Below are 21,766 nucleotides of genomic sequence, written 5' to 3' on the forward strand. Positions count from 1 at the left end.
CAGCCTGAGCTCCTATAGCCTTGCGCTAGCAGCATCTCACCAGAGGGCTTAGGACATGTTTGCGTATTTAGATGGATTGTTGGATCTTTGCCAGCTAATCTGGGGAGTAAGCACCCTGGTTGTTGTGGGCAGTACACAAGGCAATCCCAGGGGAGGGGTGGAGATTCTCCCCCCACCCCAGTTCTTGGCTGGACTGTCCCACTCTGGCAGGCTGCCTGCCTCCTATTTCCGTCGGGCACCAGGGTAACAGGGACACATTAACGTCGTCTGAGCCAGGAGACACCCAGCCAAGGTTGGGACGTGTGTGGGGGGAGGGTCTCTGAGGGATCTGTCTATAGAATCCTGGAAGACTCCCACAGATCCTTAAGGGGCTTGGAGCCCCTTTTTCTACGTGCTGTTTGATTCACAGCCCCCACTGAAATCCCAGGAGTCCTCTGCACCCGTGAGGGCTGCAGTGGAAGCTAGAGACAGGGAGCCTTGTGTGGAGGGAGTCAGCGGGGCCAGTGCTGGGAAGAAGAGTGCCCCCCCATTCCTGCTGTCCTCTTGGCTGAGATTCAGAAAGGTCTTTTTTTCAGCCAGTGTCAGAGCCGCTCAGCTGGGGAGGGAGGGACAGGCGGAGGGAGGGAGGGAAGGAGGACAGGCGGGCAAGCAGGCGGTGGGGGAAGCCCGGGAGTAGGACCAGAGCTGTGAGCACTGCACTGGAGACAGGACAGAGGACCCAGCCTGTGACCAGCTGTGGAAACCCAGCCAGGCTTGCAGGGGAGCCAAGCCACCACTCCATTCTTCCCTGTTTCCTACTCCTGTGTGGGATCTGAGGGATTTCTAGGACCTGTTCCCCCTACTCTCTGGGCAGACCATAGAACTCAGAAGCTGGGGTCCTTGCCTGCCCACTTTAGAACGAGGCCATAGCTCCTGGGACTTAGGGGCTTCAGCTCGTGGAGATGCCAGCAGCCCGTCGATTTCCTGGCCTTGAGCTCTCCTTCCCTCTCCTGGCCAGACTGCGGCGACGACTGTATACAGTGAGTGGGGGCCTCAGGGCGGGACACGGACTGGCTCTGGACAGGGTTGGCCCTCGGTAACCAGTAGCGGCTGTGTACAGAGGAGCAGGGAGTAGGCGTGAGGGACACCTTCCTGAGGTGTGTGGGTTGGGGTGCTTTTCCTTTCTGTCCCCTGCATTCATCGTGTGTGTGTGTGTGTGTGTGTGTGTGTGTGTGTGTGTGTGTGTGTGTGTGTGTGTGTGTGTGTGTCAGGGCGGGGTCTGGGTGATCGGTCTAGGGTGTGCTCGCATGCAGGCCATTGAGCCGTGTGTGTCACACACAGCTGGTGTAGATTCCACAGCAGGATATGGGCCACACACAGAACTGGAGACGGCCTGAGCTAGAGGTCACTGCTCTAGTGCCCTGTGCTTCACAGACAAAGACGCTCGGGCCAGAGGGAAACATAGGGAGGTCACTCCAGCCTTAGCAGTAGGAACGGGACGAGACCCCACCCCACCCCTTTTTCATTGCTGGACCCCAGAGTTCCTCCTAGGCTTCATATCTCTCCTTTCCTCATCAGCCCTGTTTCTGGGTTGGGGAGCAGGGAGGGGAGCCAAGCAGAGAGGTTTCTTAGCTGGTCAGTCAGGGAAAGGAAACAGGCTGCACTATGCTTTCTAAGCAGCTTCAGGAGAGGGGCCTCTGGGTCTCATTGAGCTCTCCCTGCCTGTCCAGGAAAGGACTCTGAGCTGTTACCTGGAGTCAGAAGATGGGAATGGGGAGCCTGGAACCTAGAGCTTGAGGAGGTGGGGAGAGGGAAACCTGGTGGCTTGTCCTGACAGGGGTCAGTAGCCCCTTATCTGGAACCCCCCCCCACACACACACACATAGCCAGCAGACCACTTTGCTCCAGGGCCAAGACAGTGAATGGTGGAGCCTGGCCTGGTGATTCCTCACTATCATCTGTGGGCTTTACTCCGGAGCCAGTGGTACCTGACACAACTTGGTTTGCAGACAGACAGTGGTATTGAGGGGAGAGAGTGAGTACAGCTAGTGCTTAGAACCGGCATGGTAACTATAGTTCTTTCAATTTTATCTTACTTTACTACTTAATGCGTATGGGTGTTGCCTGCAAGTATGTCTTTGCGCATTGTGTACAGTACCTGAAGAAGCCAGAAGAGGGAATCAGGTCACCTGTAACTCCAGGTGACTTTGAGCTGCCATGTAGGTGCTGGGAATTGAATCTGGGTCTTCTGGAAGAGTGTTCTTAACCGCTGAGCCATCTCTCTAGCCCCATAACTATAGTTGTGAAGTATTAATATGTTTGCTGCCCTTCACAAAATTACTAAGAGTGCTACATACTAAGTTTCTGTAGAGTCAATAAACATGGTCTCAACTAATAATATTTGGAGAGATAAAGGGAAGTAGTTGTAGCATTTGTGTGTTTTGTCATTTACTGCTGAAGTAGGAGAGCAGGGATGCTCAGACCTCAGTAGAGCCACTGACAATGGAAGTGTCAAGATAATAATGGCACATTCTTCTCTGTTTCTCATCCAGATAGTGAACTCTGCCATGTCCCAAATAAAGTAGAATTTCCCTCAGTTTACATGGCAGACAGTTTAACATTTCAAGGGAAATCGGGTCCCGCTGAAACTACAAAAGTATTTTCATGTTTAAATGTGAAATGGAATCTAAGTCCTTGGTTTCTGATCATTCTAAAAGTTTTTATGTGCGTGAACTAAGTTGTGTGGAATTTGTATGTTCAGTTCTGTCCTGTGCGCTCCAGAATAACTAATGTTCTTATCCCCCTACCACCTGCTAAATGTTGCTAAGCCTCCCCCTTACACATGCACGATGACCCTCTCTCTGGACGGTTGCACAGTCCTTAGGAGAGCCATTCAAACAAAGGGCTACAGCTTACTGTTTGGAAGCCACCGACCAGCCCAGCTGCCTCCCTCAGTCCTTGGTTGAAGAGCCAGGGTTTGAACCAAGGGTTTGCCATTCTCATTTGTCACTCTATGCTGCCGGGAAAGTCTGAGCTCCTGGCACTGCGTTGGGAATTGTGGGAGCAGGAGGCTGATGCTGGGCCTGCGGTGGCGTGTGCGTGTTCTTACTGCATCTGTGTTGAGAGCGCACTGTGTTCAGGAGAGGGTCTCCTGGGCCCTAACCACACAACTGGTCTGGGGCTCCTCTGAGCTGCTCCAACTCAGCTGTTTTAGGTAGCAAGAGAGTGCTTTGAGTTCTGTAGGATGTGGGCGAGCCAAGGGCACGATGGGCAAGTCTGCCATCTGCTCACATCCTTCGGCCCTCAGCTATTCTTTCATTTCTACAGAGGCTGGGGAGCAGCAGCATGCAGCCGGAGGAGGGAACAGGCTGGCTGCTGGAGCTGCTGTCTGAGGTGCAGCTACAACAGTATTTCCTGAGGCTCCGAGATGACCTCAACATTACCCGCCTGTCTCATTTTGAGTATGTCAAAAATGAAGACCTGGAAAAGATTGGCATGGGCCGGCCTGGTAGGTAGCCCACAGGCCTTGCTTCTTTTCTACCATTCCCCTCGTTTGTATTCAGCGTGGCCCAGCACAAGAGGAATCTTCATCGTGGCAGCTGAGAGCTTTGCCAGCCTTCCCCTGACCTGAGATGAGTGGGGGGCCTGAGGAGAGTGCTGTTCACAGGGTGCCCAGGGAATGGTTTGGTTGTAAATGTGAGTTGGACTTTGAGGAGATGGAGTTGTAGAGCTGTGGCCACTCAGAGCTAATTGCATACAACTTTTTTGGCCTTCTCTCCAGGTGCTGGGTATTGAATTTAGGCTTTACCAGTGCTGCCTGGGTGCTCTGCCAGTGAGCACACCCCAGCCTCCCTGCCCCCACCCCCTTTTCAAGAGATACTGAACCTAGGACCTTTCATGCGCTAAGCAACGGGCCCCATGACTTTAGCCCTGGCCCGTCAGTTCTGCACTTTGGTTTTGAGACAGAATGTCAGCAAGTTATCCAGGGTAGCCTTGAACCTTCAACTATTGCTCTGGCAGACCATGGCCGCAACCTCCTCCTGTCTTGGCCTCCCTGATAGCTGGGGTTGCAGGCCTGTGCTACCAGATCTCTCTCTAGTCTTCCCCCTTGGTGTTTGATCAGATCTTTGTGGGATGTATTTCCTGTGTCTCATTCGTTTGATTCTGAACACCAGTGGGGTTAATGCCAAGCGATCTACAAGGAGAAGAGAAGACAAAAAACTCAGGTGGGACTAGAGAGATGGCTCAGTGGTTAAAAGTGTATGCTGTTCACTTATAGAGGACCCCGGTTTGCTTCCTGCATCTAAGTCAGGTAGCTTGTGACTGCCTGTAGCTCCAGGGGTCTGACACCTCTTCTGGTCTCCATGGGCACCCTCACACATAAGGCGTATACATACACTGACACACACACACACAATACATAAAAATAAAAAAATCTTTTAAAGAACACCTCTTGGTCTGCTAACACACTGATACTTAAATCTTTTGCTTCTTTCTAAACTAAAACTAGCAGTTACTATTGAGAACTTTATCAGGGACTGTGGGTAGAGCTCTCTTGTTAAGAGTTGCTTGCTTAACATCCGAGAAGTTCTGGGTTTAATTCCTCTTAAGAGGTGGAGGCCAAAGGATCAGTAAATTCAAAGTCATCAGCTACATGGCAAATTCATCTAACCCAGGCTACAATAGGCTGTTTCAAGAAAAACCACAATCAGAAACTTTACTGTGTCCAACTCAAAATAGCCAAATGTTTTACAAGCTAAAAAGAAAAAAGACAATAACATACTCTGCTTTTGGCTTAGATAGTTGATGTCTGTCCTAGGTAGGGACACCATTGCTGTGTGAAACACCATGAGAAAGCAGCCTGTTGAGGAAAGGGTTTATTTAATTTTCACATCACTGTTCTTGAAGGAAGTCAGGACAGGAGCTGTCAGTAGGACAGGAACCTAGAGGCAGGAGCCGATGCAGAAGCCATGGAGGGGTGCGGCTTACTGGCTTGCTCATGATTTGTTCAGCCTGCTTTCTGATAGAACCCAGGATCACCAGCCCAGGGATGGCACCTCCCACAGTGGGCTGGGCCCTCCCCATCAATCACTAAGAAAATCCCCTACAGGTTTGTGTATAGCCCAGCCTTATGGAGGCATTTTCTCAATTGAGACTCCTTTGATTACTCTAGCTTACGTCATATTGACATAAAACCGTCAGCACAGTGTCTGATGTCAGTAGCACAAGAGAATTTTATGGGATGTAAACCTTAGAGTGGAGAAAACTGTGTATTTTCTTGCCTGAGTTGTCTGGAGAGTTGGCAAGGTAATTGGCCAAACTACAACTGTTCAGTTTTGATGCGTAAACGCCTTCAGCCAGTTTGAGACTCATCCGAGGTAGAAGGTAGAGATTGGGTGAATGAAATTCCTGGCTGGCCACTGATTCGGTTGGAGGCATTGAGTCGAGCAGTAGGTATCTAGTGGTGGGCCTATCCCAGGAACTGAGGCAGCCGGTCGGCTGACAGCAGCCTCTTTGGGAGGGTGTGTGAGCTGTCTGACAGACCTCGGTTCATTTTGCCTCCTTGCAGGCCAGAGGCGGCTATGGGAGGCTGTGAAGAGGAGGAAGGCCATGTGCAAACGCAAGTCATGGATGAGCAAGGTATGTGGGTAGGCTGTGAGGGGTGGAGGGCACCCCAAGGGCCTCACACGACTGGCAGCCTAGGAGCCTTCTCCTGTTGCCCAGAGGTATAATCTCACCGATTTCCCTCACACTTTGTACAAACCTCCTCCCTCTGGGCTCTTATCTGGCAGGGCACTTGTGGTGCTGCCTGGCTAAGTGTCTGTCTCTGCCACAGACAGACACGTGAATGGCCTGTGTGCAGTAAGGGTTTCACCGCCTCTCTATGTGCAGGACTTGTTGACAAGTGCTGCTTCCTTTGAGTGTCGGCTGGTGTCCAGAAAGGGGTAGCGTGGGGGCGGGGTGCTGTCTGGACATCTTTGCCTGGTCTGCCTGCCCCCCACACACTTCCCCCATGCTCTCCCATCTTCAGGTCTTCAGGCTCCTTGGTCATCTGGCTCCGCTGACAGTTTCCTTCCCCACAGTTCCCCTCACCCATCCTAATTTGGGTCTGTGGTGTTGTGAGTCCCTGATCTGACTCAGTGGAACTTTGCCCATTGTCTAGAAGACAATGAGAGAGGAAGTGAGCCAGCCAGGGCCCCCCTCCCTACTTCTGGCCTCAGAACTGGGGTGAGGGGTGAGCAGGGCAGAACAGCTGGACAGGGATTGGGCAGTAGAGATTTTCTGGCTGCAGTCTGGCAAAGGGGCTGTCTCTTGAGAGCCTGTGGCCTTTTCTGGGGACACAGTCCTGGTCCATTGCCCAGGTTTTAGCAGAGGATGAATGCGTTGAGACCTATTGACAGTAGAAGAGAGAAGCAGTGTGGGATTTTGGATCTTGCCCCAGCTCATAGTAGGTCTCTGGGTGATCAGTGGCCCTCTCTGAAGTTGTCATGACTCCAGTAAAGCAGCAGTGGCTCCATTACCCAGCTTACCGTGCAGGGCTGTGGGAAGGCCCCTCTGCCGCCGTGACTGGGGCAGATTTTGTAAGTTGGATGTTACTGGCAAATATTAGGAATTCTATTTCTGGGAGGAGGGAGCAGAATCCAAAAAGGTCCTCAGATTTGAGCTGCCCCTTAGGGACAGAGGTGCATATTTTACAAACCAAAGCAGACCTGGCCTCTAGGTTCTCCCAGCATCCCTCAGTCCCTAACTGGCATACCCTGCCCCCAACTCAGAACGTTCCAGCCCAGGGACTGCTGTTCCCCTCAGAAGCTCAGAAGCTCTTCCCTATGTAATCCAAACACCTCGGTCTCTCTCCCTCCCGTCCTTTCTCCTTCCTTCTCTCTGCACACCCTTTCTCTCTTCCTCTTTCCCTCCTCTGCCCTCAATCCTCGGGGCCAGTGAACTCGCCCACCCGAAGCAGCGTCCCAATAAACCTGCCTTTAGTGTAATCTGATCTGGTTTAAGGTGGCTCATTTCACAAGCTGGGAGAAGTAACCTACACTTAGCACATGCCGGGCAGGTAAGGCTGGCCAACTCTTAGGGGGCTGAGAAGAGCCTGTAGCTCTTAGAGCTTTGGATGCCCCAGTGGAGGGGCCAAGTCCGATTGCATGGCCAGGTGTATTCACTCATAGTCCTTCTCTTCCTGTCTCTTGACCTTTGGCCCTTCTTTCTCCGAAGTCGACCTTGGAGACCCCTTTAGCCTGCCTGCCTTCCTTCCTTCCTCCCTTCCTTCCTTCCTTCCTTCCTTCCTTCCTTCCTTCCTTCCTTCCTTCCTTCCTTTCTTCCCAGCCTTTAGCTCTAGCGCCCCCCCCAAATAATCCAGCTGTCTTCCCCAGGCCCTTCTCCAGCGAAGACTGGCTTTATCTGCAACACACACACACACACACACACACACACACACACACACACACACACACAACACATACTCATGGTTCAACCTCAGACTAAAATTATCTTCTCCCCTGGGCAGGATGAAGGGCAGCCGACTCCCCAGGGAGGATAGAGACAGACAGCGCCAAATGGTTAACCCAGAGAAGGGGCCAGGGCTAAAAATGGACAGGGAGGTGTTTGGAGGGCCCCTCAGGCTCCTACCCTCTCTTTGTATGCTAGGGGCAAGAGAGTGTGCTGTTTAGAAGGTTCAGGAAGGGAAGGGTAGGATGGGGAGGAGCTGAAGACCAGGGCTGGGGCTTGGGGTGTACCTGGAGGGCTTTGGGCTATCTCTGTCTTCACAGACCATTTTGGGCTAACTTCAGCTTCAGCCACAGGCTGCATATTCATCTGTTTTTGCCGCCTACCCTGAGGCTTCGGCAGTGGGTTCCCAGTTAGGGTATATTCTGAAAGTGTGTTCCTTTAACAGGCAGCTCAGCAAAGCCAGGAGCTGTCTGAGGCTTACCAGAGGGTGGGACTGAGTGACTCTGGGGCCCTGGGTTCCATCTGGCTCCTGGCTGCTTTCAAACAGGTGTTCAGTGGAAAGCGGCAGGAGGCTGAGTTCCCTTCCCATCACTCTCAGAGCACCTTCCGGAAGCCCTCCCCCACCCCAGGGGGCCTGGCAGGGGAGGGGACCCTGCAGAGCCTCACCTGCCTCATTGGGGAGAAAGACCTGCGCCTGCTGGAGAAGCTGGGAGATGGCTCCTTTGGCGTGGTGCGCAGGGGTGAATGGGATGCCCCTGCAGGGAAGACGGTGAGCTCTGGGGTGGGCACCTCTCCCCTTTTGTCAGTAGACAAGTGACTAGGGGCAGGTTGTAAAAAGCACTCACCTTTTGAGCCATGTTCAGGTTTAACTGAGCACAGTGGTTTTTTTTTTTTTTTTTTTTTTCAAGTCTAAAAATAGTTTGCTTACCGTGAAAGAAGGAAAAGCCAAGGCCTGCAGTTCCTGCTGCCTGGCTGAGGTAGGGAGAGCTGCAGTTGCCTCCCCTCCACCCCAGCCCTGCAGGTGTTTTGTTGAGATATAATTTTGTGCTGGGACAGCATCTTACTGGGTAGACCAGAGTGGCTTTGAACCTGCAATGACAAAGTATTTTCTGTTCCTTTGTCCTTTCCTTCCTCTGTGGTATTGGATTAGCCTTGAAGCAGGTGCTGTACCACTGAGCTGTGTGTCTCCATTGCTAAAGATATAAATTTGATTTACATTTTAAGTCATAGCCTTTTTTCTCTTAATTATATTATAATTCCCTAGTGGATAGCCACACACAAACACACAGGTCAGAGGTGGGGGATACAGATTATCTTAACTACATTTATGGGCCAGAAGCTCTTCCCAGACATTACATTAATGATGCTAGTACTCAAAAGCATTTGTCAAGCCCTGACCACTCAGCACCCCCTTCTCCAAGGGGGGCTGCTGTTGGAACCTGCAGTTCCATAGGTTATGGCCTTAGAGTGAAACTGTATTACTGTTCTGTCTTTATATTGCTCCTCTCTTAACTTATTGCCACTGCTAATTCAGGAATTTTCCCAGGAAGAGGAGGCACCCACCTTTAGTCAGTCAGTTGCCATCCATACGCAGGGCAAGGGGCGCAGTATGTAAACTGATGACTGCTTACCCACTCAGAGGGACAGGTCTGAGACAAGGGTCTTTGCAGAGTTGGAAGGAGCAGTTAGCTCAGTGTTGGGGACCATGAAAGGTCTAACTCCCTGAAAATACTGCGCTGGGCAGGTGAGTGTGGCCGTGAAGTGCCTGAAACCTGATGTGCTGAGCCAGCCCGAGGCCATGGACGACTTCATCCGGGAGGTCAATGCCATGCATTCGCTAGACCACCGAAACCTCATTCGCTTGTACGGTGTGGTGCTCACACCACCCATGAAGATGGTGAGTGCCTGGGTAAGAGGGAGGGTCAGAGAGCACCCTGCAGGGCTGGGCCCCCAGACGCTCTTCCTCCTGCCTGCTCTAGTCTCCTGCCACATGTGACAGAGGGGTTTGTTACTAGGGTGCTGCCTGGTACTGTCATCTCTAGATTTTCTACTGCTCGTTGGCAAGGAGATGTGCCCAGGAGTGGCTGGCCCTTGACTTGAGTTGATCTTTGGAGTTCCTTGCCTGGGCCCCTTTGGAGAGCTTTATTCTGAGGCTTAGGTTTGTGAGGTGGCTGAAGGGACAGGATAGGCCTTGAATGTTCATGGTAGCGCTCAACAGGAAGGCCAGAGACGAGCATTGAATATAGCTATGGCAAACCTGCAGGAAGACACTGGAAACTTCGCATCTCCGAGAATGGCAGAGATCTACCCGATTTATCCTCTCTGCCTTCTGTTTGCCTCAGGTGACAGAGCTGGCCCCTCTGGGATCCTTGTTGGACCGGCTACGCAAACACCAAGGTCATTTCCTCTTGGGGACGCTGAGTCGCTATGCCGTGCAGGTGGCTGAGGGCATGGGCTACCTGGAGTCCAAGCGCTTTATTCACCGAGACCTGGCTGCTCGAAATCTGCTTTTGGCCACCCGTGACCTGGTCAAGATTGGGGACTTTGGACTGATGCGAGCTCTGCCCCAGAATGATGACCACTATGTCATGCAAGAACATCGCAAGGTGCCCTTTGCCTGGTGAGGGGCAAGTGTTGCTTGGGGCTCTGTTACCCACCACAGGACTGTCTGCCTCGGCCTGTCCTTACCATTTCTGGGCCTGGGTGCCTTTCATAAGGACTTACATGTTTGCACATCCACCCAAGGAATTCTCTAGGGTTACTGGAAGGCACAGGAATCCAAAGGGCATGTATGTGGTGGGGCATTAAAAGGCTTCCTAGAAGACCTGCTGTTAAGTTTAAAATGTATGGCAAGTAGCCAGGCAAGAATGGTCAGTAGGCTCTTCTGTGTAGAGATGGTGGCAGGCTGGAATAGATTGTGCCATATCTTGTAGGCAGTGACTGGTGATATCCATGGTGGTACCTGGCCTGCCTTGGGTCCTGGTTGGGCTGATCCTTTGCTGAGATCATGGAGTCTCCTAGTGCTAGAGGTAGCTAAAGGGTTAACGAGGAGAGGCCCCAAAGAAGCCTTCCCTTTGACCCTCATCTTCTGCCAGGTGTGCCCCTGAGAGCCTGAAGACACGGACTTTCTCCCATGCCAGTGACACCTGGATGTTTGGGGTCACACTGTGGGAGATGTTTACGTATGGCCAGGAGCCCTGGATTGGCCTCAATGGCAGCCAGGTAAGAGGGTCTAAGGGGTAGGTTCTTCCCCATAGGGTGGGCGGGAGTAATCCGTTCCTGGTTCCCAAACTGACCCTGTTGGTACTGGTTCTTTTCTGGTAGACTCCCATCTCGCATGTTGACATGGGATCTCTGAGAGCTTAACAAAAGAGAAGGGAAACCCAGGATGTCCCAGGACAGCATGGGGGTGGAGCATATGGGTGAGAGACGAGTCCCGGGCAGGGCTAGGGCTGGAGTAAAGGTCTGGGGCTCTGGGGCCGGAGCCTTTTGTAGGAGCAGCACTTCTTCATGGTGGGCAGGCATGGCAGGCAGCGTCTTTAGCTGCAGGACAGGTCAGAGGGAAAGTAAGGAGTGAGAGGCAGATGCTCTGCCCCCCTAACCTCTGCACCGCCCTGGCTGGCAGATCCTGCATAAGATTGACAAGGAAGGGGAGCGCCTGCCCCGGCCTGAGGACTGCCCCCAGGACATCTACAATGTCATGGTCCAGTGCTGGGCCCACAAGCCAGAGGACAGACCCACATTTGTGGCCCTTCGGGACTTCCTGCTGGAGGTGAGGGGCAGATCTGCCCACAGTGGTGGGGGAGTGCAGCAGGTGGGGCAGCCCGAGGCTTAGTCCTGGCTGAGCATGATCTGTTTCTGCCCCCAGGCCCAGCCTACTGACATGCGGGCCCTTCAGGACTTTGAGGAGCCGGACAAGCTGCACATCCAGATGAACGACGTCATTACTGTCATTGAGGGAAGGTAGGCTGTGGGCTACACTGGGATCCTGTCAAGGACAGGGATCGGAGAGGTACGCAGACCTCTTCTGCCTCCAGGAGTCCCATGGCAGCATGCAGGCAGGAGTGGGCAGTGTCGGAGGCGACAGGCCTCACACTGTTGAGGCTGCTTTTGGTGGATAGCCCTTGCTCAGCCTCAGCCTCACTGCCCTTGCTCCTGGGCTCTGGCCCGCCTGTGGCATATTGGGGCTCCCAGCCCAAAGCTGAAGATGAGGCTGGCCCAGCTTGGCTCAGAATTGGAGACCAGCGAGAATTGCTCAGTGTTTTCCGATTCTCATCCTCTGAGTCCCTGTAGGATTCCCCAGCACCACTCACCCCAAGTTCTTGAGAGTTCTTCTGGCTCAGGAGGCTTAAACTCCTTACCTCCTGCCTTTATCTCTCAAGTACTGGGGCTGCGAGTGTGAGCTGCCTCGCCCCATGCGTAGGAAGGAGTCTGACCGCGTCCCTTGGTGCCGTTCAGACCCCTGCCACCCTCACCCTGCTCTGCTTCATCCTTCCAGCAACTTTCCATCCCTCCTGTTGAACCTCCCAGGGCTTCCTAGTCATGGGACCCCCTCCACCCACTCCCAGACCTCCCACCCCACTCCTTTCCCAGCCTTTTCTGGTAAGGACTGCTGTGTGCGTGGCCAGCCTGAAACTCTTAGCTTCCCAGCAGCATCCCTTGAATCAGTTTCCTACCTGCATCCCCCATTTCTAGACCCAGCACTTGCCCTGGCCTCACCCTCTGCTGTCCTTCCCTTCAGTCTTCCGATCCCCAGAGTGTCTGAGGAACTGGCTCAGGCCAGGGCATCTCTGCTTTGGGACGGTGGACGAGTGGACCAGGAAGAAAAGTTAGGCAGAGGGGGATTCCCTGTACTCCCCTCCTCTGACTCAGAACAGGGTCAGGAAGCCCACAGGGGCCCTCAGTATATCCGTGCGTTGCTGAGGTTGGGGAGTGGGGCGAGTCTCTGCCTGAGTCAGTGGAATGGGCCCTGGGAGTCTTGGATTTACCTGTACCCATGGTGGCTCCTGTCCCATTGCCGCAGGCCAGGGCTTGCTCTCCTGTTGGGCTCACTTCCATTCTTGGAACAAGAGTGATGTTCTAGCAGGTCACAGAGAATGGGAGTTGGAGGAGATAGGAGAAAGAAGAGAATTGTTAGGTAAGACATGGGAGCAGGAAGGAGCGACATGTGGGTCTGGACCTGAGCGGGGAGGAAGGGGTGTGGGACACAGACACCATACTCTGGAAACAGCCTGAGATAGAAGAGTGGGGTGGGTGGGAGACCTCCTTGGAGGTTCCTAGCAGAGACTTAAAGCCAGAAGCTGACCTGTAGCCATTCCTACATACAGGAGCCAGAAAGCCCTGGATCCAATTCCGTCCTGTGCTCCTCTGGCCCCAAGTCTTTACCAGTCCCATTTCCTGCTCCACTTGGAGCCTATGTTCCCTGGGGGCAACTCAGAGACTTCCTGTGTGTCTCTAGAAGTGGTGCCCTGGGTCACTGAGTGCAAAGCCAGCTGCAGGAGGAGCCAGGGGAGTGGCTCTTCCTGGGAGGTTGTCCGGGTGCACCCTGTCCTGCCCTTCCGCCCAGGCTCCTGTTGGCTTCAGCAGCTAATACTGCCACAGCGGATGGTTCAGCTTCTAGAACGCCTTCCTCTGAGGTGCCAGCTCTTACTTGGTCCCTAGAGCTGCTCAGGAGGTGGGAGGTGAGAGACACGAGCCCCAGCGGCCTCTGAGCCCTTGGGAGTGGGCCTGTGTGTCTGCGGTTCCTGGAGCTTCCTCCGCCTTCTCACCCCGGATTGCTATGTTTGTTTGCCTGCCTGTCTCCATGTCTCCAGGTGCAAAGGCAGTGAGCGTCTTGTTGGACTGGGTTTGTGTGGGACTCTCTTCTCTGGCTCTTGGCTTCCTTATCTCTCATCTCAGGGCCTTGTGTTTCTCTTTTCGAAACTGTCTTTAGTATATTCCCTGGTCCCAACTCTATGGCTCGGTAGTCCCGGACTCTGAAGGCTTAGTCTACAAGCTCAGTCCTAGGGTTAAGGGCAGATAGAGGACCCCTAGGTTTTCCATGAACTGGGTCTAAGGGGCTCTGTCTAGATTGGGAGGTATGCCAAGACATAGGTGGCACAATGCCTTTAATTCCAGCCCTTGGAAGGCAGAAACAGCAAGACTTCTGTGAGTTTGAAGCCAGCCTGATAAACAAAATGAATTCCAGGACAGCTAGGATTACATAGAGAGACCCTGTCCACAGAAAAACAAAACCTAAAAAAAAAAACTTGAAGATCCAAGGATGACTGGCCTCCTGAGGGCCTTATGTGGAGGGCAAGGTGACCGACAGCCCCTTCGTGTGGTTTTCCAGAGTGGTATTGAGTGGGGGCAGAGGTTTTGAAATCCATTGGCAGGTTCTTGGCCTGGCCTGGCGCCTGCACTTCCTGTGGTAGGAGGGGTGGAAGGCATTGAGTCAGTGCCCTCGAAGGGACAAGGTAGGGTTATGTGTGGTGAGCAGAATGTTTGGGTAACCTCTCTGCATCTTGGAGTAAATGAGTACCTCAGGAGGTGGGCAGAGTAGAGTCCAGGCCATCGCCCAGGGAGGTGAGGCTGCCTTGCTGAGGAGCTGCTGGTGCTGGGAGGACAGCCTGGGGCGTGGGGCAGGCGTTACTGCCCTGTGCTTTTCATGGACAGCTCTGTCTGTGTGCTGAGGTCCCTCTGTCTCTCCTTGGAGTGGATCAGCTATTTTCAGATGAGACTTTCCCTTCTCAGGGTGTTGTCCTTTCTCCTTCCTTCCTTCCCTGCCCTTCCTACCCTAAGGCAGGGAGTAATCACAGGGTGGCTATGTCTGTGGTGGACCGGCAGGCAGCCCTGGGGACCAGAAGGCAGCTGTGGCAGTACACAGCACCTCCCCAGCTCCTCTGGTGTGGCTGTGTTTCCCAGGAGGTCTCTGTCTCTGGGACAGACGGTGTGAAGGTGAGGAGGAGACAGGCAGTGTGGGGTGCGTGGCTGTGTTCCCAGCATCATGGCTGTCCTAGAGTCTGCCCACGTCGTCAGGTATGAGCAGCAGATGCAGGGGCGTGCGGAGTGTCCAGAGAGCTGTATTCTTTCCCACTTGCTTCAGCTCGGGCTTACTCTGGGTCAGGTCCAGGCCTGCAGAGTGCAGACTGAGGTCTTCATGGTCCACCCTGCTGGGAATTCTGAGTTTCCCTCTGGACCCCTTACCGTAAGGCAAGAATTGGCCTCCTCCTGAGAAGATGGGGAGGATGGTGGGCCTGCATCACCACAGCTCTGCCCTCAGGTGGTGCAAAGCCCCACAGAAGAAAAGGTTTCTGTGTGTTCCTACATGTTGAAGATCTTCATCCGAGGGCTGGGTAGTAACTGGAGGCCTGGTCCTAACCTCAGGACTCCCTTTGGCTGCTACTGTATCCCTTAAAATTCCTAGAATCCTGCTGAGGAGTAAATCTAGTGGCTGGAAGGAAACAGGTGCTTTGTGAGAGCCCTGGTTTTGCAGGCTTAGTTGATCTGAGTACTGGGCCGGCTGAGATCGTTCTGGCCCCTTGTTTCCTTATTTGTAGACTGTAGGGAAAGCTGCTGACTTACCCAGAGGAGCTTAGGCTGAGCAAACAGCCCGGCCCTCTTCAGGGAGTGGCAGGTTATGGTGCTGCTGTTGGGGGAATAGACTGGTCTTGAGATCTTATCTCCAGTGCTTCACCTGCCAAGGTAGTCAGGTGCCATGAGCAGGGACCTTAGTATGAGAAGGTTCTGGGGTCACTTCCATTCCCCACACCTGGTATTCACCATGATATCTCTGTCACACAGGGCTGAGAACTACTGGTGGCGTGGTCAGAACACACGGACGCTGTGTGTGGGACCCTTCCCTCGAAATGTGGTGACCTCTGTGGCTGGCCTGTCAGCCCAGGACATCAGCCAGCCTCTACAGAATAGCTTCATTCACACAGGGCATGGCGACAGTGACCCCCGCCACTGCTGGGGGTTCCCTGACAGGATCGATGAGTGAGTATCTAGAGTCCTGGGACTGATAGCCGCTCTGCACACTGCACACAAGCTCTCATAGGCTGCAAAGATGGGGCTGTCTGTTACTGATGGGGTCAAGGCTGTAAGCGTACTCTGATTTAAAGTGCTCTCAAAGCAGGCAGCACCAGGAGCAGCTGCCAAAAGCCACCCCCAAGTCACTTCCCAAGCTGGGGTGCCAGGAACAGTTAAGGCCTTGTCTTACTGGCTTTTCCATCGAGTGGGTCCATCATGGAAGCTTTGGGTCTCAGTTTTCCTAAAGTGGGAAGCTGTTGGGCAGTGAGGTAACCTTTGTCCCTTGGCTGGGGACACCTGCAGTCACCATACCGCATCTTAAAGCTTACACAAACTCCGGTCTCCTAACCCTCGCCTCTGCAGATGCCAGTCCTCCGTCCCTGCACATGCACACGGTTCTTCCTGCCATAGCTGCTTCTCTCTAGAGTCAGGGTGCCAGTAACAGACATAGATACGAACTTTTCCCATCCCTGGGCTTCTCATTTGTCCTCAGGATCCTTCCTTGGTGTGGCACCCAAGCCACAGACGATATTCTTACTCTTTTCACTGTGTACGCCTCTGCCTCCCTACAGTGTGTGGCAGCTTTCACCTTTAGCATAGACACGGGGTGTCTGGGAGGTGTGGGTGCAGGAGATCTGGTCTCTCTCTCTCCCTCTGTCGCCTCCCCGGCCTTCTCTGGTCTCACCAGGCTCCTGTGCCTACGCCTGAGCCTTGTCTCTCTCAGCTGCTTTTGTTCCAGAAACTCACATACTAAACAAGAGCAGGGCATGGATGTGGCTTGGGACAGAGTGTAGGTGCCAGAGAAAGGCCCTAACTGTCTTAATTGCTGAGGATGCCCTGGGCGTGGGGAGGCCAGGGCAGTCCGTGCTGGGCCCACGGCATTGTCTTCTCCCCAGTACAGCCCTGCACATCTATGCAGTTTCCACTGAAGTAAAACCTTGCTGAGGAAACCCAAGGATGAACAACTCACTCTTGCTTGCTAAAAAGTGCCCCCCTTCCCGCCCTCCAGAGGAGACACTTGGGTAGCAGCTCTCTCTGGACAGCTGCATCTTCTTCAGGGGGTTCCAGAGTTTAGAGCCCTGAGCATGAGGTCAGCTCTCATCTTGTGAGCAGGTCCAGGCAGGGTGAGCTTACTGGGGCAGACCTGGAGAGAACTAGAGAGCAGCTGCCCCTGCCTGTGCCCCACCAGTGCATGCTGTCTGGGGAGGGATTCCTGGCCTCCTTTGGTGAAGACAGACCACTGAGGATCTGGGCTAGAGCCAGGCCTCTTCTCGGCACTCTGTCCATCCTAGTTAGCCTGTCAGCTCTCCTGCTAGCCCTCCATACTCGGTGGCCCCTTCTCCAGCTGCCTCCTCCTGAGACTATAGTAGAACAGGCCTTTGTTCTCCTATGCCCCACATCCAGAACATCAGGCCTCTGCCTCCCAGGAACCAGGTAAGGGCCTGTGAAAGTAGGTGGAGGGCAGGGGAGGCCCTTGCAGCTAGGCCTGCACCCTCTATCCCACCTCTGCTGTGCCTGAGCCAGCCCAACCTCATTCTTCCAGGCTTTAATCAGCCTTGGTGACTTACGTCCCAGATCCCAGGTACCCTGACAGCACAGGAGCTGGGGTGGGTCAGGGGGCGTGCTGCACAGCTCATCGCCCTCCATTCCTGTGCCTCAGCGTGAAGCCGCCTCCTGCCTACCCTTCTAGGGGCTAACAGCAGATGTCCAGTCTCCAGGAGGGTCTGGCAGAAGAGTATGCCACAGGCAGGCGCCTGTCTCGGCATTGGGTGCTGTCATCGGGCGACCAGCTTGTCCTTGTATGTGTACTAGAGCTCCGGGAAGGCAGAGGGCTTCTGTTTGTCGGACACTTTCCCCATGGTAGGGATCTGATTCATGTAGACCCAGGGATCTGGGGGAGCCTTTGACTCCAGGTTGCCACTCCAGCCTCCCTCTGAGTGAAACATCGTAGGTCTTTTCATTGTAGGGGTGTGTGTGTGTGTGTGTGTGTGTGTGTGTGTGTGTGTGTGTGTGTGTGTGTCTGCGATAGACGTCCTCTCTCTCTGCTTCACCTCCTGACCTGGTTCTCTCCTGGTTCTCTCTCACAGACTGTACCTGGGAAACCCCATGGACCCCCCTGACCTGCTGAGTGTGGAACTGAGCACCTCCCGACCCACCCAGCATTTAGGACGGATGAAAAGTAAGAGCCCCTCTGTTCCTCGGTGTTTCCAACACACTGGCCAAATTTTAGGCCTGCTGTTTGCTCTGGGGACAGTCCCGGGTCAGGGCAGCAGGTGGGACAGCTGAGTCCTGGCTCCTGGCTAGGCTTAGGAAACAGAGAGAGGCGGCTGTATCCACCAGGAGGGATCCTTGGGTTGGTCTTGCCCTGGCCCAGAAGCCTCAGCTTCCCCTCCCCCCCCTCCCTCCTCCCTCCCTCCCCTCCTCCTCCTCCCCTCCCCCCTCTTCACCAGGCTCTTCAGATCCTGGCTTCCCTTTACTTCCCCCCAGTCATGCCTCTTCTCTCTCCCCAAGCCAACACCTCGTACCCCCACGTTGGAGCTCCATCTCAGCCAGTAGTGCCACAGGTCCCCACCCCAGATCCTGTACTGTCATTTTGGAACACAGTTGTTCCGTCCCGCCTCCCCGTTCCTCCCATCTTCCGTTGGGTTGTGCATTTGCTCACTCCTGTTCATCTCTCTCCTTCCCTCTCCCTTCTCCCTCTTCCTCCCTCCTTTCTCCATGGGGGAGACCCCTTCCTTCTGTCTGCTCTTACCTCCCACCTCGCCCTGTAGCAGCAACCGTCCTTCTCACCTCCCCCTGTCCGCGCAGCCCTTTCTTGGGGGAGGGAGCCTCGCCCACCTCAACCTGCCATCTTCTCTCCTGGTAGAGTGGGGCTGCTCCCAGGATGCTGTGGCCCCCGCCTCTCTCTCCTCTCTCCTCTCCTGGGAAGGTACAGGCCCCCGGAGGCTGGCTGTGTGGAAGGGGGAAGCGGGTGTGCTGTGGGCTTGCTCTTCTGTAACCCAGCTGGCACCTCTCCTCAGCTCTCCCCCTCAGGCCTGGCTTGACCTTGCTCTGCTGTGCCTGGGCCAGCCTCACTGGAGAGGTCGTGTCTGGGGATGCTGTTGGCAGCTATCAGGGCTCTGTCCTCTGAGGCACTACTGTTGCCCGTGTCCTGTGTGGAGGTGTGCCCACAGTAGAGGGAGGGAGGTGAGCTAACCAGGAGCAGAGGCAGGGCTCTTGTTGTTGGAATGGACCTCACAGACGGAGTTAGCAAGTGGGTGCTCTTAACTAGCCCAGAGGCAGGATTGGAGATCTCTCCGGCCCATTAAAGGGTCTGAAGGCAAGAGGTTCTGTCCTATTTAAGTAAGGTCAGGTACATGCTCTTGGCAGCAGGCTCACCTAGAGGGGACTTGGCAGGGCATAGTTGGTGGGGACACTTGGCTTTCTTTCTCTCACACATTTACCTCCCTGTTCCCCATTCATATCTGACGCCATCTCTCTGTTGGGATCTCCCTTTTTACCACAGAGCCAACATACGACCCCGTGAGTGAGGACCCAGACCCCCTGTCCAGCGACTTCAAGAGACTTGGCCTGAGGAAGCCAGCCCTGCCCCGAGGGCTCTGGCTGGCAAAGCCCTCAGCCCGGGTGCCAGGCACCAAGGCAGGCCGCAGCAGTGGGGGTGAGGTCACACTCATCGACTTCGGCGAGGACCCTGTAGCCCCAACCCCACGGCCCTGTGCACCTTCCTTGGCACAGTTGGCCATGGATGCCTGCTCCCTGCTGGACAAGACACCACCACAGAGCCCCACACGGGCACTACCACGACCTTTACATCCTACACCTGTGGTGGACTGGGACGCTCGCCCGCTGCCCCCGCCCCCTGCCTACGATGATGTGGCCCAAGATGAGGATGACTTCGAGGTGTGCTCTATCAACAGCACCCTAGTGAGTGCAGGCCTCCCTACCGGGCCTAGCCAAGGCGAGACCAATTATGCCTTTGTACCTGAGCAGGCCCAGCTGCCCCCTGCCCTGGAGGATAACCTGTTCCTGCCACCGCAGGGTGGAGGCCAGCCACCCAGCTCAGCCCAGACTGCAGAGATTTTCCAGGCACTGCAGCAGGAGTGTATGCGGCAGCTACAGGTCCCCACTGGCCAGCTGACCCCGTCCCCCTACTCCCAGGAGGTGATGACAGCCCCAGGTGCCACCCCCGGTGCCTATTTCCCCACGCCCACGTGTGGGACTATCTCCAACTCCTTAGGTGAGGGAAGAGGCAAGTGGGGTGGCCTGGACCGCCTCCCCTCCCCCGAGTGCCTCCCGGGGAACCCCTATCTCCAAGGGTCGAGGACCCCCAAGCCCCCTAGTACCACCTGGCAGCTCCCCACTACCGCATCGGCTCTCGAGCTCACCTGGAAAGACCATGCCCACCACCCAGAGCTTTGCCTCAGACCCTAAGTACGCCACTCCACAAGTGATCCAGGCTCCTGGCCCACGGGCTGGCCCCTGCATCCTGCCCATTGTCCGCGATGGCAGGAAGGTCAGTAGCACCCCAGCCTGCTGATGACCCTCCCTACCTCGAAGGCCACTGGCGCTTCTTGAAGAGGCCCAGGAGCTAGGAGGAGCCTGCCGCCCCTGCCTGCTCACTGCTGCGGCTTAGCACTCCAGCGCCCTGCTGCACTGCCACCGTCTCGACCTATGCCCTTCCTCAGGGCTGCACAGGCAAAGGCCAACTTTCTCCACCTGTGCAACCCAGGAGCGCAGCCACCATCCCTGAGGGCCAGTGCACGGCTGCCGCAGAGGGGCTGCCCAGGGGATGGGCAAGAGGCTGCCCGGCCAGCAGACAAAGTCCAGATGGTGAGTGCCAGACCCTCCTCGAGGTGAGGGCAGGTTCTGAGGGACCCAGAGGAATGGGCCCCAGTGGTGCTGATGGGTGGGTGTGCCCAGCTGCAGGCCATGGTGCATGGGGTGACCACAGAGGAGTGCCAGGCGGCCCTGAGGAGCCACAGCTGGAGTATTCAGAGGGCTGCCCAGTATCTGAAGGTACCACCACTTCCTGCCTGCCCTGGCATTCGGGGCCTGAAAACTGGTTCTGCTGTCCCCGACCCTCTCCTCTGGCTCTGGACCCTGTCCCCATCTATTCTGATACCCTTGGCTCCAGTGTGTCTCATGGCAACATCACCCTCTGCCCCTCAGGTGGAGCAGCTCTTTGGGCTGGGTCTTCGGCCACGGGTGGAGTGCCACAAAGTACTAGAGATGTTCGACTGGAACCTAGAGCAAGCCGGCTGTCACCTTCTGGGGTCCTGTGGCCCTGCCCACCACAAGTGAGCAAGTTACACACTGTGGCCCACCTCCCTCTCCCAGGAGAGCTGTCACCACTGTGGGAAACGCCTACTTATCTCTGAAAGGCCACATGTAGCCAGGGAGTCCCCAGCTGGGAGGAGAGAGGGCAGGTACAGGGCCCCAGAGGCAGGTGGTTCGGCTGGAAAAGAACCCTCCTGTAGACACTTGGTTTTTCTCAGGAATTGATGAACCAAAGAGGCAACTGGGGCCCTTGGGTAAAGGAGGCCAGCATCCTTAGCTCCTCTCCAGCTGCCCAGGTGGTGGTCACGGAGCAGCCATTTACACAAAAAAATATATATACCTCTGTTGTCACATTTCCGTTTAAAGTGCCAGTTGGTGCTGGGGAGGAGGGTGGTGGCTCAGCCAATGGGATGTGAGCATGGAGCCTGAGTTTGAGTCCCCGGAACCCACGTAGAAGCTGGATGCATGTGGCTTGCACCTTTGTAATCCACTGCCCTCACGGGCGAGGTGCGAGGCAGGACGGGTTTAGGGCAGCTAGCCTGGCGTCCGGTTGAGAAAAAAACAGACCTGGTCTCAAGAAGAAAGGCGAGGTCCCCCTGATTCCTACACACTTGTGTGGCACATGCATGCCTGCATCTAACACAGATGCTCACGCTCACCCCACACCTTTGCTTACGTGTTAGTTCTCATGCTTTTCAAAGGAGTAAACAGCCGAAGAAGAAAATCTCATTACATTTTTACTAAAGGTTTATGTATGTACACACTTACAAAATAAAGCATACAGATTAATATTAATTGAAACATTTACCAAGCCCAAAGGTGGCGAATCAGGTTAGGGGTGAGGTCAGTATCCTCTCAGGAAGCAGTGTGACTGGGCGCTGGGTGGTGGGCACCCCAGGGTCTGCCAGTCTGTGCTGCTCTTGTGGTACACACTTGTGCACTGGTCAGCAGCAATGAGAGACACAGTGGGAGAGGGCCGTGGCCTTCACACGCTGACTTAGCTCTAGTGTCTGCTGGTGGCTGTCCCTAATCTGTATCCTGAGAAGCT

At 54.8% G+C, this 21,766-nt stretch overlaps 1 protein-coding gene across 1 annotated transcript; it reads left to right on the top strand.

Moving 5' to 3' along the window:
• The first annotated feature begins 655 nt into the window (after window positions 1–655).
• Tnk2 (tyrosine kinase non receptor 2) lies at window positions 656–20,742 on the top strand. Its single transcript, XM_032900117.1, is given in 20 exon segments — window positions 656–1,019; window positions 3,307–3,487; window positions 5,549–5,619; window positions 7,979–8,200; window positions 9,176–9,328; window positions 9,774–10,051; window positions 10,527–10,653; window positions 11,057–11,203; window positions 11,300–11,394; window positions 15,214–15,408; window positions 17,529–17,620; window positions 18,947–19,590; window positions 19,593–19,608; window positions 19,611–19,696; window positions 19,698–19,752; window positions 19,755–19,971; window positions 19,973–20,105; window positions 20,107–20,271; window positions 20,368–20,457; window positions 20,611–20,742. Coding segments are annotated over 20 exon segments (3,177 nt in total). The 5' UTR covers window positions 656–941.
• Window positions 20,743–21,766: the final 1,024 nt, after the last annotated feature.

The sequence above is a fragment of the Rattus rattus genome, chromosome 4 (genome assembly GCF_011064425.1).
Source record: "Rattus rattus isolate New Zealand chromosome 4, Rrattus_CSIRO_v1, whole genome shotgun sequence".
NCBI classification, from domain to species: domain Eukaryota; kingdom Metazoa; phylum Chordata; class Mammalia; order Rodentia; family Muridae; genus Rattus; species Rattus rattus.